Source organism: Mirounga leonina, unplaced genomic scaffold, assembly GCF_011800145.1.
Source record: "Mirounga leonina isolate KUSES-001 unplaced genomic scaffold, KU_Mleo_1.0 Mir_128, whole genome shotgun sequence".
NCBI lineage: Eukaryota > Metazoa > Chordata > Mammalia > Carnivora > Phocidae > Mirounga > Mirounga leonina.
In genome coordinates, this window is record NW_023270320.1 from 16316157 (window position 1) to 16332710 (window position 16554).

Here is a 16554-nt window from a genome sequence, read left to right on the forward strand (position 1 = left end):
TCCAGGAAGGCAGGCCCTTGGTTACTTTTGGTCCTCAGCTGTGTCGGCCTGGCCAGGTGCTCAGGAGGTCACAAAAGCATCTCTCCCACCTTGCTGCGTGGCACTCCCTCACTCCTGTCTCCTGGCTTTCCCCTCCTCCCACCCCCTGTTCCTGGGCCACTGGCCTCACTTCATTGTTCCCCGTGCTCTCTCACATCCCCAACTTGGGCAGCAGCTTCCCCACCTCCTGGTCCTAATGGAAAACCCAGGCCACTCCTGCCCCCTCCTCTTCTTGTGCAGCTTTCTCTGGCTTCTGAGAAGTTCTCTCAGCTGCTGTCTCCCAGTCCTTATTCGCCGGTCTCCTCAGTCGAGCATCTCCCATTGCTCCTCCTTTTTCACTGAAGACTAGCACTCGGTTCACACATTTCCCTTTCCCTCCAACTTCGGCAGCCTCATCAGAAGAGGCAAGGTCCTGGTAGACAGCCTACACACACTGTAACCTTGCAACTCCAAGGCCATCACTGGGCATCCATCTATGCCATTTTATTCCCTACAGTGCATCATTCTTTTGTAAGTCTTCAACTGTGGACTCAGTCTCCCATCTGGACGCAGCCTCCCATCCTATCTCCTGCCCACAGGGGGTTTCTGGTTGTGCCTGTCATTTATTCCTGGCATGCACCTTCAATTCCCTGGATTCTTGCTTCTTCAGTGCCTTCAACCAGGAAAACCTCCACACTGAATTAAACCCGCAATCCCCCCTTTCTTCCCTCTCTCCCCTGAAAAGGTAGCAAATTATTACTGGAGAAAATGCCAATGCTTTGTAAATCACAGTCATCACCAATTCAAGCACCCTAACCTCATTTTTGGACTTGACCCTCTCCATTCCTCCTCGATTCCTCTGAACCTCCCCCACTCATCTCAAGCCCCGATCCATTTTTAGCAGACTGTGTTGTCAGGGGCTGCAGTAAGAAAGTTGAGGCTGTGGGCTATGGTCTATCTCAGCTCCCCAGACACTCCTTGTCAAGTTATCTGTTGCCACAGCAATCTCTGTCCCATTTCCACTGGTCTCGGGGTGGGGCTGCACGCCTCCTAACGAAGACTTTCCTTCACCGTGCCTTTCACCTATCTCAAGTCCTACCTCAACAATGTTCTTAGCCCGTACTCAGAGTTTCAGCTTCCATTTCTTCCCCCCACCCCACCCCTACTTTAACTGGCAACTTCCCCTCAGCCTGTCTCTCTCGCCCTGATTAAAAAACAAACAACCCGAGCGCCAAAATAACAAAAATAGCAATAAACAGAAAACCAGAACATACCCCGAAGCCATTATCTCCCACCCCAGACTATTCCCATTTATCATTCTTTTTTCCTTTTCAGGCAAATGTCTCCACTGATGTTGTCACCTCCTTCATACATGTGACCACTTCCTGCGTCTTTGGATGCCATCCACTCTCCCTGAAATATCTTTCCCTGCCAGGATGTTGAGGCCTCATCTGGAGTTGCTTTGGGACACTGGCCCCATTTCTACCACCGCACTCCCCTCACTGTCTTGAGCATGAGACCGTGAGCCCCTTCTGTGCGTGGGATGTGCCACGGTCACTGGTGTATCCTCACTGCCTGACACTGCCTGGCACGTGGGAGAGGATCAGTAGGGGTTTCTTGAATACACATTTCCATATAAAGTTCTACCAAATGATTCTGCTCCACTCAATATTGCTTCTACAAAGCTTTAATATGATTTGATCATTTTTGACCCAAAATATTGCTGCTCCCTGCCAGAAGAATATTGTTCCCATCTGCTGCACTAAGCTTCGCAAAGATCTTAGTTCTTTGTAGATCAGAGTTCTCCTGGTTGAAGTCAGCTGAAGTCAGATCATCACTGCTACACTCACACGGTCTCCTCTAACACTTACCGATACCATAGACTAGTAACGTTTCCAAACTATATGGGCACAGGATTGAATTGCTAACCTTTACTATCTTAAGTGAATGTATTAACCTACATCACCCAAAACCAACCTCTATCATCACCCTAGTTCATAAGCGAGGATATATTAATAACAATAAAAAAGTAAGAAGGGCAGAAAAAGGACAGGGTTTTAAACTGAGTACATTTGATACGATTAAAAATTCAGTACATTGCTGTTGGTCAGCTTGGGGCTGCCGTAACAGAAGAGCACAGACTGGGTGTTTGTTTAAACAACAGAAATTTATTTTCTCACAGCTCTGGAGGCTGGGAGTCTAAGATCAAGGTGGCTGTCAGGGTTGGTTTCTGGTGAGGGCTCTCTTCCTGGCTTGCAGACAGCTGTCTCTGGCTGGGTCCTCACATGGCCTTCCTCTGTGTGAGCTCACTCCTAGTATCTCTTGCTCTTCTTATAAGGACATCAGCCTTATGACCTCATTTAACCTTGATTACCTCCTTACGGATTACATCTCCAAATACTGTCACATTGGAGGCTAGGGTTTCAACATATACATGGGGTGCGGACACAATTCAGTTGATAACAATTGGCCTCTTATTTTCTCATTTTACTGCAGATCATTGGGAATTTCAACCTGGATTGGCACCAGTCTGTAAGCCAGGATTTGGAAAACACAGTTCTAAATATTATAAATACCACACATACAGACTCTTAAAAAATTACCTACTGTATTTATTTACACGTTCAACTCTTGTTACTGCACTTGCTAGTAAAATGGAGCTTAATTTTTGTTCTTGGAGAAATTGGCCAGCTCTTTTAAATGGCAAAATGCTTTGAGGCAAAGTCCTTGGATAGAAAGATTTTTTGAACAAATTTATCTATTCAAAAAACATTCATTGAGCACCTAACCATGCAAATAGAATGCAATTGAATCCTGTTAGCTGTGGTATCATGGAAAAAAAACAAAAAACAAAAATCAAAACTGTATTTAAAATAACAAGATCTGGATTCTAGCCACCTCTCTGAACTTCAGTTTCTTAATCTTTAAAATGGAGATAATCAGGGGTGCCTGGGTGGCTCAGCTGGTTAAGTATCTGACTTTTGATTTTGGCCCAGGGTCCTGAGATCAAGCCCCGTGTTGGGCTCCATGCTCAGCAGGGAGTGTGATTGAGATTCTCTCTTTCCCTCCCCTTGTTCCTCCCCCGCAAGTCTCTCTCTCTCTCTTTAAAATAATCTTTAAAAAAATAAAACAAAGATAATCATATATGTTTTCTTAATCTGTTTAAAAGGATTTTATGAATGTGATTTATGTTGAAGTATTTTTTTAAGTGTAAAATACTATACAAATAAAGGTACATGCTAATTATTAAAGATAACATAGTTGGAGTAAAAATATTGAAACATGCAAGAATTAAACAAAAAAGCAATTCTTAATAATACCTGATTCCATTTTATAAAGTTATTACACGAGTAAATCAGAGAAATGGCATGCCTCCTTATATCAGCAAAGCATTTTGCAAAATCTTAATGATGTTCTTTTAGGCTGAATGGGTGCTGGAACAATTAGATAGAGTCATATTTTGGCTGAGCAACTGGCTTGTAGGGAGTATTGACAATTAAAAATGAATACGGACCTAAAGAGAAATCTCTGTTTTGTCATTGATCATATCCTAAGTAGTATTTTGATTAAATTAAGGCCAAAGTCCCTGACTAAAAGTTCCAGGTGGTGTGCTTATAAAGTCTATGAGTGTCACAAAGCTGAAATAAAAAGCTAATATATGAAGAGATAAAGACTCCAAATTATCTCAATAGGCTGAAATGATGGGTAAGGGAAGGTATATGTAAAATGAACAAGATTAGATTTGACTGGGACATATGCCAACCTTATATCTGGGCCTAAAAAAAACTCTGCTGCAGAAACAAAAGGCTTGAGGATTCTATTTCATGTTAAAAAGATCTGCTTATACATGATCACAAGCTTAAAATGAACCATCAATATGGTGTAGGTGACAAGGATATGAAGAGTAAATGTATTGCAATTATAGGTTATACTAATATTGTCATAAGGCCTAGAACAAGAGAGGAATTCCTACCATATCCTACCTTGCTCAGAGTACATGTAAAGTATCTTGTTTACTAAAGAGGACTATTAACAAACTAGAAAGCATCTAAAATGTTCACACAAAATCATCTAAAGGACTGAGAAAAATGGGAGGTTATCATATGATCTGTTCCCCAAAACTTGCAATAATAGAACAGAACTTGGGGTAACTCCTAGCAAGTTGTAAGAATAGTTTCAGGTTAAACCAAAGCTGAGTTATTAACACCAAGTAATAAAATGTTTGGAATGCATATGGAGTTCATTAGCATAAGAAGGGAAATCAGTTAAAAATATGATTAGCCATGTGAATATTTTAGATAAATTAATGGATATAGAACTAAAATGGGTTTTGAGGGAAGAAATCGTTTTGGGAGATTTTCTTAACTTCTTCACATGGATGTTAGGGAGTAACAGTGCCTTTTTCAACCTGTCCTTGGCTGCTCATTGGAAATGGCTCTGCTGTAATGTGGTTGCTGTTGTGAGTGCTGGTTCCCCTCTTCTAGAACAATAAATACAGTGTGTGTGTGTGTGTGTGTGTGGTGCTTATATATGTAGAGATATATATGTATGTGGATATATAAAATTAAAATCAGATTAAAAGTCAACAACTGTAAACATTTTGGAATATTTATTATTGATTTAATTCCTTTTCCTCTTTCCTTCCTATCGGGTATTAAACATGAGTAGACTTATTAGTCAATCACATAGACTGTTTTAACTGAAAATAGCAACAGAATGGGAATATCCTTATCTCAGCAGGCCCTGGAGCCTGCCTTCCCACAGGCTGCACGTTCTGTGATGGCCTGAGACTGTGTTCAAAAGGGGAGGCATTCAGCTACTCTGGGTCCATGCCGTATGCTAATTTCATCTCCCCTCCTTCTCTAATACCTTCATTTTTAAGAAGTTAGAGTCTGAAAAAACAAAACAAAACAAAACAAAACCAACAAAGGCAGCAGATGCTTAGAAGTAACAAAAACATTGCTAAGTTATAACATCTGGACTTCATCACTGCAGCGCTGACGTCAGGACACAGCCCAGATGTTAACTATAGTAACCATCTAAAGTTTGGGTGAATGCGGTCTTCCCTTTAATTTGCAAAATGCTTTTTGCAAAAATCCTTGAAAACATAACAGGTTAGGGATATAAGTAGTCTACCAAGTATTTAGGAGACCAGGTTTGGGATTACACAACTACACCAGCTTTCTAGGTGTATTCATTTCCTTGTGTTGTGGTCTCTTACTTGGAATTCCCACTCTCCCCTACCTCCCAACTCCCCTTCCCCACAAAAAAAAAAAAAAAAAAAGGTAAAGGAAATAAAAACACCTAGAAAAAATAGCCAGAAGGGAAATTGGGAATTTAAAAATGAGACTGAGCCTTAATAGACATGTGGACATAAGTCAGCATGCTCTTCTTACCCATTCAAGGGCAGTTAGTTGTAGCCTGCTGGGATAAGCATCCTGATTTCTATGTTTTATGTATATGCCTCCACATTTTCTAGGCAGTTGAAGAACAAAAGAAGACATTCGAATGCAGATAAACCATATCTTAAATTTTTGTTCACCTTTAGTCATTATATTGAATGCATGTGTAAATGATGGCTGGTCCAGTTTTCACGTCGAATAGCTAATGAGGCTATGCTACATGTGCTCATGTTTAGGATGATGATTAAAATAAAATGGCATAAAATTTTCATTAGTGGTCTCTTAACCTCACCACACCCTCTATTACCAGGTATCATTGGTAAAACTGCTGACTGGAGAAAGACCAAACTACAGTTAAAGAAAGAAAGAAAAAAGGATCTCTAGGAGTAAGGAAAAGGGATATAGATTTCTGAGTTACTCATAGATGGAAGTTCTGAAAATAAAAGATATTCTTTTTTTGTGATTTCATATGCTAGGGTTGTGACATGACTAAAAATCACTTTGCATTAACAAAATATCTGGAGTTTGTTTAACAAACACTTAGAAGGCAGAATAGTGCTGATTAGGGGCACAGACCCTGGATTCAAATCCTGACTCTCTCACTTACTGTATGATCTTGGAAGAGCTACAGCCTGCTGGGGTAAGTTTAAAATATTGCCAAGTAAATTTCATCCACTATAAAATGGGGAAAGTTATATCCACCTCACTGTATTTTTGCAAGAGTCAGTTATAAATGTATGCAAAGCCTACAGCAGTATCTGCTATATAAAAGTTTAATAAACGACATTATTAGTTATTTACCTCCTTGCACTTTGCCTCATTTGCCTGAATTTATTAATCTAGTCCCATCACCACCTCTGTCACGATCACTTTCCAGACAACTCCAGGGACAGCTTCCTTGTAATGCCCACAGCACTGGGGGACATTAATGGTGTCCAGAGCCATCTTTGTGGCATGTGGCAGGGTGCCTAACCTATAGGAAGTACTCAATTTATATGTGTTAAATGAAGGAATACTGCCCTTTGTGATGTTTAATGGTTAATGTACCTGTCTTGAGAGTAGAGCCCGTGTCTTATACTTTTCACTCCAATGCAGCACGGCAATGAACAAATATGTAGGCATATAGCAAATATGGATACCCCCGTCTCTCCTGAGGGAGAACATGAGGATTACATAAAGTTTGACTTGCTTGTCTCACAGAACTGGTTTAGTTCCAGAGTGGGGAATACAAATCAAAACTCCTGACTCATGACTCCTGGTTGAATGGATGAAAAAAAAAAAAAAAGTTTTAAAGGAGGTTTATTAAGTGATTATATGTATTTATTACTATGTAATTTAGACTTTCAAAATTCCTAAGAATTCAAACAAGGTCTTCCTTAGCCCACATTATTGCAATAACAATGACTTGAATTGTCACAGATTTCTAAAATAGTTTAACTAGTCTAGAGACAATGGCAGGCTCTCTGGAGATGGCTATAGGTGTTCTGGAGTAAATAATGTCTACCAGTAACATATTGATTAGGGTATAGAATGAGGGATATTCTTTTTTTTTTTTTAAGATTTTATTTATTTGAGAGAGAGAATGAGAGACAGAGAGCACAAGAGAGAAGAGGGTCAGAGGGAGAAGCAGACCCCCCGCTGAGCAGGGAGCCCGATGCGGGACTCGATCCCGGGACTCCAGGATCATGACCTGAGCCGAAGGCAGTCGCTTAACCAACTGAGCCACCCAGGCGCCCAGAATGAGGGATATTCTTTAAACACATTTTGCAGTCTCAGACCCTCTATTTAATTTGGGGTCTGTGTGCTGTCCTGTTTGTATTGGAAGATATGATCAGGGACCAAGTTCCACCCTAAACTTTTGTAGCACTGCAACCTGGATGTCCTAAAACTTGTCCATGGTGGTCGCTTGTGTCACAAAACCAAGTTCTCTCACGAGAATTCTCTATCTAATCTTTTTTAAAAAAATATTTATCTATTTATTTGAGAGAGAGCTAGAGAGCAGGTGAGTGGGGGGAGGGGCAGAAGGAGAGAATCTGAAGCAGACACCCCGCTGAGTGGGTAGCCCAATGCAGGGCTCCATCTCAGGACTCTGAGATCATGACCTGAGCTGAAATCAAGAGTTGGACACTTACAACTGTGCCACCTAGGGACTTCAAATCTATCTAATCTTGTCAGGCAGTTCCCAGGACCACATATGCTTACCTTAAAAAAAAAAAAAAAAGGTAAAAAGTCTAACATGCCTATTGAGCAAGTGAATAGCAATTAAAGCTATTGCTAGCAATGATCTTGTGTGATATAATTTACTTTATATGTTTTAGTCGTCCTGTGAACGCTTGCTCTGGTTAAAAAGCAGATTCCTGAATAATGAAATGTCTGCTGTACTCAGCATTGAAAATAATTTAGAGAAATAACTTTATTGTATCAAAAATGTTAACTGAATACAGGATATGACGCCAACTTTGTTTATGTCAGCTCCAGAAAAAAAATAAAATAAAAAGAGGAAAGAAGCTGTGGGAAAGCTGTATGCTGAAGGTAGAACGTTCTCCTAATCCTAACCAGCTGTTCTTGCTTGAATGCATGGGAATTTAATAGCAATCTCTCTCTCTCTCTCTGTGTGTTAACAGAGTAGCAAGCTTGTATGCATTTTATTAAAGCAATGACAAAGCTGTTTTCTAGCTACAAAAGTATCTAAGAAAACACAAGAGGGAAATAATCAAAAGTCACCTTGAAATAAAATATATGTACATAATAACTACAGATTTCTCCAAGGCTGTTAAATGGCAAGAAGCCAAAATTAAGTAATTACTTAAACACAACAAGTTCAAATTCACTCATACTGCTTTCGAGTGGCTACTATCTCAAATGGAATCACGCAGCAAATCACAAGAGCAAGGGTGACAGAAACACAACATTCCAGCACCTGAAGATAAATAGCCCAGGCGTCACACTCCAAACTCTTCAGATCTTTCGACTCCCCCTCCTTCACATTTTTCTTTAGGGACTGACAAATTATAAATTCTTGACTTCACAAAGGAGACTGCAACTTTACTCTGAATCTCTTGAAGTAACAGGTCAAGAGAATACAGAGTAGTACAGAAAAGAAATAACATTTTTACATTTTGTTTACATAAATATACTATGGGAAAATATGTAGATAGGAGGGTATTTAAATTTTTGCTAGTTTCTTAAAATGGTTATCCGTATATGCCGCAATTTATTTGTAACATCTACTTCCTGATTTTTGCTTCAGTCTGTAATGTTTAGGAACATCATGGGCTTTGGATTCAGGAGAATTGAACTCACCTCCAAATTCAAACTCTTTCTAGTTATGTGACTTGCAATAAGTTACTTAACATTTTCAGCTTGGGTTTTCTCACTTGTCAATGGAGAAAATGATTATCTGCCTTAAATAGTTATTACAGCACTCAAAGAGATCAATGACTTATGTACACTGTTGGAATATAGTAGGTCCTCAATGAAAATTCATTTCTATCTCTTCTGACACTTAATTTCCTGTTTGTCCAGGGTTCTGTCATTTCTCATATGGGCAGGAAACAGTCTAGAGCTAGCCTTAGAACACCCAATTTCATTTTGTGACTAAGGAAATAATGAGACAATAAAAAGCATAAAAATCATAATTAAAAAACACTCGTTCAGTCACTCCAGTGGTGCTTGGCATCAAAAATTATGGATACAAAAGGCCTTGGCCACCTCACATTGCTCTTGCACCTCTCATTGCTTTTTAGAAAAAGCAATATATGTGATTACAAGGGAGGGGTTGCTGACTTGAACAGCTTCTGAGTGTTTTGATTGATTTAGAAACAATACCATCCAATATGAGAAATTATGAATGCCGAATGCCTACCGACAATCCATGATGACCTGAATTGAGTGCACTTAGACTATCTTACTTTTATAAGTTTTACAAAAACATGTGAACACAGTGCTAGGGTTCCCTTAGGACCTTATAGGGAAGTGGGCAAGTGAGGGATCCTGACATTACATCAGCTTCATTATAAATCTGCCTCTGACTATGGGGTGTGGGGAATCAGTGCTTTGTTGTTGTTGTTGCTATTATTATTACTATGATTATTATATAGATACTTCAGTCTTAAATCTCATAACTTCTCCAAACCATCACATTGTCCTCGTTTCTTTCCCACCTGTCCTACTTGAAATGGCATGTAAACTTGTTTTCTCTGAGTAAGCAATGAGAGTGTTGACTTACTTGAACTGGTGTGTGTGTGTATGCTGCCTGAAAAAAAAGGACTGGTATGCTATGCGGGTGCATTCCAGCACTATATAAAGTACATGAGATGGTTTTTTTCTGTTCAAGTAGATTCCTATCTAGTTGGGTGGAGAGGACTAACACATGATATAGCAACAAGATGAAATAAATAAAAAGAAGCATAAAATTAATTACGAACCTTTTAAAAATCGGTAAGCGCTACAAGATTTCAGATGAAAAGGACATCAGTAAAGGCTGACATTGTTGTAAACATTATAAAGACAAGAGAATTGAGAAGTGCAGATTTGGGTTAAGGGGATCATGTTACATTTGTTGGCGAACAGGAGCAAATGATAGAGAAAGGAACACAGTGCTTTGGTGGAACTGTAAGGCGACAAGTACGATGTAAGAAAGCACAGCCAGATAACAGAGCATCGTCACCAGCAGGTAGAGGCGTTTTGGTTTTATGTGCCTGGAATTGCATGCCATTGAAGGTTTTTGAGCAAAAACAGTGACAGGATGAAGATGGAGGTGGCCTACATGATGCTGGAGTCACAGGCAGAAGCTTGGAAGACGTTGACTCTGTGTAGGTGGGGTTAAAGGCGGTTGGTGCCATGGCGGTACATATGGGATGAGAAAGGAAGGGGCAGATACAGAGGGACACAGAACGTAGAAGGGATGGGATCTGGTGACTGACTTAATGTAAGGGATGAAAGTGAAGTAAGGCAGCCCGTAGAAGAGGAACAGACTCTGAGCAACAGAGAATGGGGTTAACCTTGGAACTGGTTTGAATCTGATGTTGCAAGACCTCCAACATTTACTGGTCATGTCCAGTAGATAGTTAAAGATAAGGGGTCAGAGTGTAAAGGTATGGATAGGTCAGATTAAGAGAGACAGATGGATAGGTAGGCAGGGGGACAGAGAGAGAGAGATGAGAGAGAGAGAGAGAAAGGAGACTGATAATAGATGAATACAAGTGTAACTCTCATATTATTTGAACTTTAGGAGTGATCAACATTGAAACAAGAATACGATCTGGAAATAATTTATGAAAAAGCAATATATGTGATTACAAGGGAGGGGTTGCTGACTTGAACAGCTTCTGAGTGTTTTGATTGATTTAGAAACAATGTGAGGTACACACGTTGCATCTGCTCCCTGGTATCTATTTTTCCTTCGATGTGGTCCTACACAAAATGCACTTGTCTTTTAATATATAATATTCACTTACGCATTTCTGCATTGGCAGTATGTGTGTGTTCATTTGGGTTTATACAATTGTCTATGGATTAAATCATTCTACAAACGTTTGTGCGTCAGGCACTGTTTGAAGCACTAGGAAGACCTAGGTGTACAATACTGAGTTCCTGGCCTCAAAGAGAAGCTTAGATTCTAGACAGAGAAAGAGACCATAAGCAAGCATATACAACATGCTGGGATAAATGGATTACAATTGGTTGATAGGGCAATGTCATTTTATTAGAGGGACCCAGAAGGGCCTTTCAGTAGAGGAAACATTTTATGAAGACTTGCATGGAGTGAGGGAGAAAGCCTTGTGACTATCTGAGGAAAGGGTGTTTCAGGATGGGGGAACAGCAATTACCAAGGAACAGCAAAGAGGCCAAAGTACGTAGAATGGAGTAAGCCGGGGAAAGAATTTAAGAAGGCAAAGTAGGAAGGGTAGGCAGGCCCGGGTCAGGTAAGGACTTCTTGACCATAGAAGGGATTTTATTCTAAATGTGAGGGACAGATATTGGAGGGTTTTCAGGTGAGGAGTGACAGGACATGATTTATGTCTAAAAATGTCACTCTGGTTGCCACATTTGAAATAAATTATAGGAGGGGGCAAGGGTGAAAGTAGGGAGGCAGTTAAGAGGCAGTTAAGGATACAGGTTCGAGGTGATGGGTGGCTTGGCCTAGGGTGGTAGCAGTGAGGGTGGTAACAAGTGGTTGGATTCTCCACGCATTTTGCAGGTAGAGCTGATGTGATTGGCTGATGGAAGGAATGTACGGTCTGAAAGAAGAGAGGAGTCCTGCCATGAATGGAGGTGAAAAAGATGAGTTTTACAAGAAAGTGAAGAAGCTCAATTTTGGACATATCAAGTGATTTCTGGCAATATACATAACATCCCTGGACATGTCTCCTCATTTGTAAAACAAGGTTCATAACAGAATCTACTTCATAGGGTTACACAAGCATTAAATAACAATGCAAGGAAAACTGACCAGAGGCTAGCACTGCATGTTAGGTGTCCAGCTAAAATTAGATATCAAGAAGTTGAAGAAAAACTTCAATCTTTTAATCTATGACAAAAGAGGCAAGACTATCCCATGGAAAAAACACAGTCTCTTCAACAAATTGTGCTGGGAAAATGGGACAGCTACATGCAAAAGAAGGAAACTGGACCACTTTCTTATACCATACACAAAAATAAACTCAAAATGGATTAAAGACCTAAATGTGAGACCTGAGACCATAAAAATCCTAGAAGAAAGAACACACAGTAATTTCTCTGACATTGGCTATAGCAACATTTTTTTAGATACGTCTCCTGAAGCAAGGAAATAAAAGCAAAGATAAACTATTGGGACTTTATCAAAATAAAAATCTTCTGCACAGCAAAGAAAATAATCCACAAAACAAAAAGATAAGACAACCTACTGAATGGGAAAGGATATTTGCAAATGATGTATTTGATAAGGGGTTAATACCCAAAATATATAAAATATATGTACAACCCAACACCAAAAAAAATCCAGTTAAAAAACAGGCAGAAGATGGGCGCTTGGGTGGCTCAGATGGTTAAGCGTCTGCCTTTGGCTCAGGTCGTGATCCCAGGGTCCTGGGATTGAGTCCCGCATCGGGCTCCCTGCTCCTTGGGAGCCTGCTTCTCCCTTTGCCTCTCTCTCTCTCATGCATAAAATAAATAAATAAATAAATAAATAAATAAATAAATAAATAAATAAAACAGGCAGAAGATATAAACAGACATTTCTCCAAAGAAGCCATGCAGATGGCCAACAGATACATGAAAAGATGCTCAACATCACTCATCATCAGGAAAATGCAAATTAAAACCACAAGGAGATACCATCCCACACTTGTCAGAATAGCTGACGTAAAAAACACAAGAAATAACAAGTGGTGGGGAAGATGTGGAGAAAAAGGAACCCTCATGCACTGTTCCTGAGAATACAAACTGATGCAACCACTGTGGAAAATGGTATGAAGTTTCCTCAAAAAGATAAAAATAGAATTATCATATGATCCAGAAATGCCACACAAAGAATATGAAAACACTAATTTGAAAAGACATATACACTCCTATGTTTACTGCAGCATTATTTACAATAGCCAAAATATGGAAGCAACCTAAATATCTATCCATAGATGCATGGATAAAGAAGTGGGACACACACACACACCATGGAATATTATTCAGCCATAAAAAATGAAATCTTGCTATTTGCAACAACATGGATGGATCTAGAAGGTATAATGCTAAATAAAATAAGTCAAATAAGGCAAATATCATATGATTTCACTCATATGTGGAATTTAAGAACAAAACAAATGAACAAAGAAAAAAGGGGCAAACCAAAAAACAGACTCTTAACTATAGAGAACAAACTGGTGGTTACCAGAAGGAAGCAGGTGGAAGGATGGGTGAAATAGGTGAAGGGGATTAAGAGTACATTTATCATGGGGCATCCGGGTGGCTCAGTCGGTTAAGCTTCTGCCTTTGGCTCAGGTCATGAGCTCAGTGTCCTGGGATTGAGCCCCACAATGGGGCTGAGCAGGGAGCCCACTTCTCTCTCTCCTGTCTCTCCCCCAGCTTGTGCTCTCTCTCTCTCTCCGCCCCCCTCGGTCACTCCCTCTCTCAGCTAAATAAATAAAATCTTTATTTTAAAAAAAAGAGTATACTTATCATGATGAGCACCGATTAATGTATAGAATTGCTGAGTCACTATATTGTAAACCTGAAACTAATATAACACTGTATGTTAATTATACTGGAATTAATTAACTTAAAAACCCCTTCAATCTCATATTGTTTCTGAATCTTAAAAAAAAGGGGTCTTAAAAACCCTTCCTACAATTTCTTCCCCATCCCCCCTTTTGGGATATGGGTGCTACTGCTATGGGAGAGAGTGTACATTCTAAATGTCAATCATGTCATGTGTGCTAAAAATAATAATAATGCTGATGGTGATTGTGACAGAATAAGTAAATGAGGTATAGAAATCATGGTCATTAGAGAGCAGTTCAAACTGAAATCAGGAGACTATAAAGAAGAGAAAGTCGTTCATATTTTGAAGAAAAGAATTTAAAGAATTTCTTGAGGGGAATATATTCCATGAGAAATGATAAAAGGCATTAAAATTAGGAGGAAAAGGGATAATGATGTGATGGTGAAGAAAATCAACACATGTTCTACAAAGTATGACTTATCTCCTTTTGGACCTTACATTGTAAAGAGATGACTTGTGGTCACCTTAATAAAATGAAAAGAGATTATTTAAGGCAATATGGCCAGGCAACTAGGAGGGGCTGATTGTATCCCCATTTTAAAGATATCTGATATCTTCCCAACACAATCTAGTATGTTGCTCCCAATTTATCCATGTGACGAGAGGAAAGACTGCTAGGTGGATGGATGAATACCAGTGCAGAATTCTCCATGTCCATGTTCAGTAGCTTAAACTTCAAAACTGAAGAACCATCATGAGTGAAGTATCTCTCTGGTTAAATGTTAAGGTAGAGACACAGGTTTTTACCATGCACATCATGTTAAAACATGATGCTTTCCTTACAAAAGACATTTAAAAAAATAAATTATTACTATTTACTCCTCTGATAGGGTAAAATTTAAAAAATTCTATGCTTATTTTTGCAAATTAATGCTTCCTCCACTTAAAGATAATTATCTACTGTTTGAGGACAGGGTTGCTTTTCAATGGCATTCAAATAGTTGGTCCCCTCTGTCAGGTTTTCATACTTGGTTCCAGGGAACCCTTGGTCTTCACGAAGCCTCCAAGAGATTTGTATCCGGGATGGTGGAGGGAGGTATTCTGTTAGGTATCCTTGTAAGCATTTCTTAATATAAGTTATTGGGACGATGTTCTCTGTGAACCACATTATTTTCACTTCCTCTCATTCTTAGACTTTCCTTTTATTCTCTATTCTCATCACCTACCTCAGCTGCATTTGTACCCAAATACAGGCTCAGAATGGCACAAATGAACTTAATGTTTATTATCACCTTTAAAAAATTTTTAAATTCCAGTTTATGTAGTTAACATACAATGTTATATTAGTTTCAGGTGTAGTTTAGTGATTCAACAGTTCCATAGGACACCCAGTGTTCATCATGACAAGTGCACTCTTTAATCCCTACCACCTATTTCACCCATCCCCCCACCTTACCTCCCCTCTGGTAACCATGTTTCTCTATAGCTTCTCTATAGTTAAGAGTCTGTTTCTTGGTTTGTGTGTGTCTCTTTTTTTTCCCCCCTTTGCTTATTTGTTTCTTAAATTCCACTGATGAGTGAAATCATAGGGTATTTGTCTTTTCTCTCTGACTGACTTATTTCACTTAGCATTATACTCACTAGCTCCATCCATGTTGTTGTAAATGGCAAGATTTCATTCATTTTTATGGCTGAATAATATCCATTGTATACATATACACCATATCTTATTTTTATTTAAAGATTTTATTTATTTATTTGTCAGAGAGAGAGAGAGAGAGAGAAAGAGAACACAAGCAGGGGGAGCGGCAGGCAAAGGGAGAAGCAGGCTCCCCACCAAGCCAGGAACCCGACACAGGACTCGGTTCCAGGCCCCTGGGACCATGACCTGAGCCAAAGGCAGACGCCCAACCAACTGAACCACCCACGCATCCCCCATATCTTCTTTATTATCACCTTTAAACAGATACTTAATTACATTTTTGCTTGACCTATATTAAAAAACCACACTAAAATGAAACATTATTATTTACAATCTTCATTCCAAATTTACTCATCTAGTCTTTGCTTAATTCTATTAAAATTTAAAAACTTTCCATGATAGTTATATATATGATATAAACATATACATTTATATATGTATGCAAATATATATGTATATATGCACATATATATGTATCTACACACACATATATATAAAACTGACTTACTATCCTACGTATACCATTTATATTTCCATGTTTTTCAAAGTAAATATTCTATGATTTTTATAACATTTGAAAACTTCTCTGCTATATTGGGTATTATATATCATTGGTGGGTGTGTAATACATGTTGAACAATTTTGCCATTTAAGATGTGCGTATCTTAGACTATGAAGTTTTCTCCTTCGATGAATACTCTTCCATAGAGAAACTTCTACACATAAATCCATGGAGGTATGAACGATTGTACTACTAATAGCAGGTAATTGTAATAGCACATAATTGGAAACAACCTAAATACCTCTCAACAGTAGAATGATTAAGTAAATTATGGCATAGTTACATAACAGCAGTAAGAATAAATGATCTTTATGCTTCAACATGAACAAATCTCAAAAATATAATTCTGAGCAAAATGAATTGCCGAAGGATATCTGCAGTATGGTATCACTTCAAACCTGAAATGTGAAAAACAGTAATTATTATTGTCTTAGGTTATTTAAGTATGTAGTAAGACTATAAAACCAGTATAAGAATGATTCAACACCAAGCTCAAGATCGGAGAATTCCAGGGGGAGTTGGGAGGAGGGAGGAGGAAAATATGATCCAGGAGGCGCACACAGTAATTTTACATTTTAAACCTTAAACAGTGATTTTAATGTTTTATTACTTAAATGGGTTTCTTAGATTTCTAAAATATTTAATAAAGGTAATACTGCTATTAGTTAAT

The 16554-nt window shown here is 38.8% G+C and overlaps 1 protein-coding gene across 4 annotated transcripts in view; it reads right to left on the reverse strand.

The window, feature by feature from the left end:
• Positions 1–16554, reverse strand: part of DLC1 (DLC1 Rho GTPase activating protein) — a 427572-nt gene that overhangs the window by 145139 nt on the left and 265879 nt on the right. The window contains exon 6 of one of the 4 annotated variants that reach the window (XM_035004126.1): positions 15812–16282. The exons of the other annotated variants lie outside the window; for them this stretch is intronic. Within the exon in view, the coding sequence (XP_034860017.1) occupies positions 16272–16282 (11 nt within the window). The 3' untranslated portion in view covers positions 15812–16271. Of the gene's footprint in view, positions 1–15811; positions 16283–16554 lie in introns of those variants that run through there. 4 annotated transcript variants of the gene reach the window in all.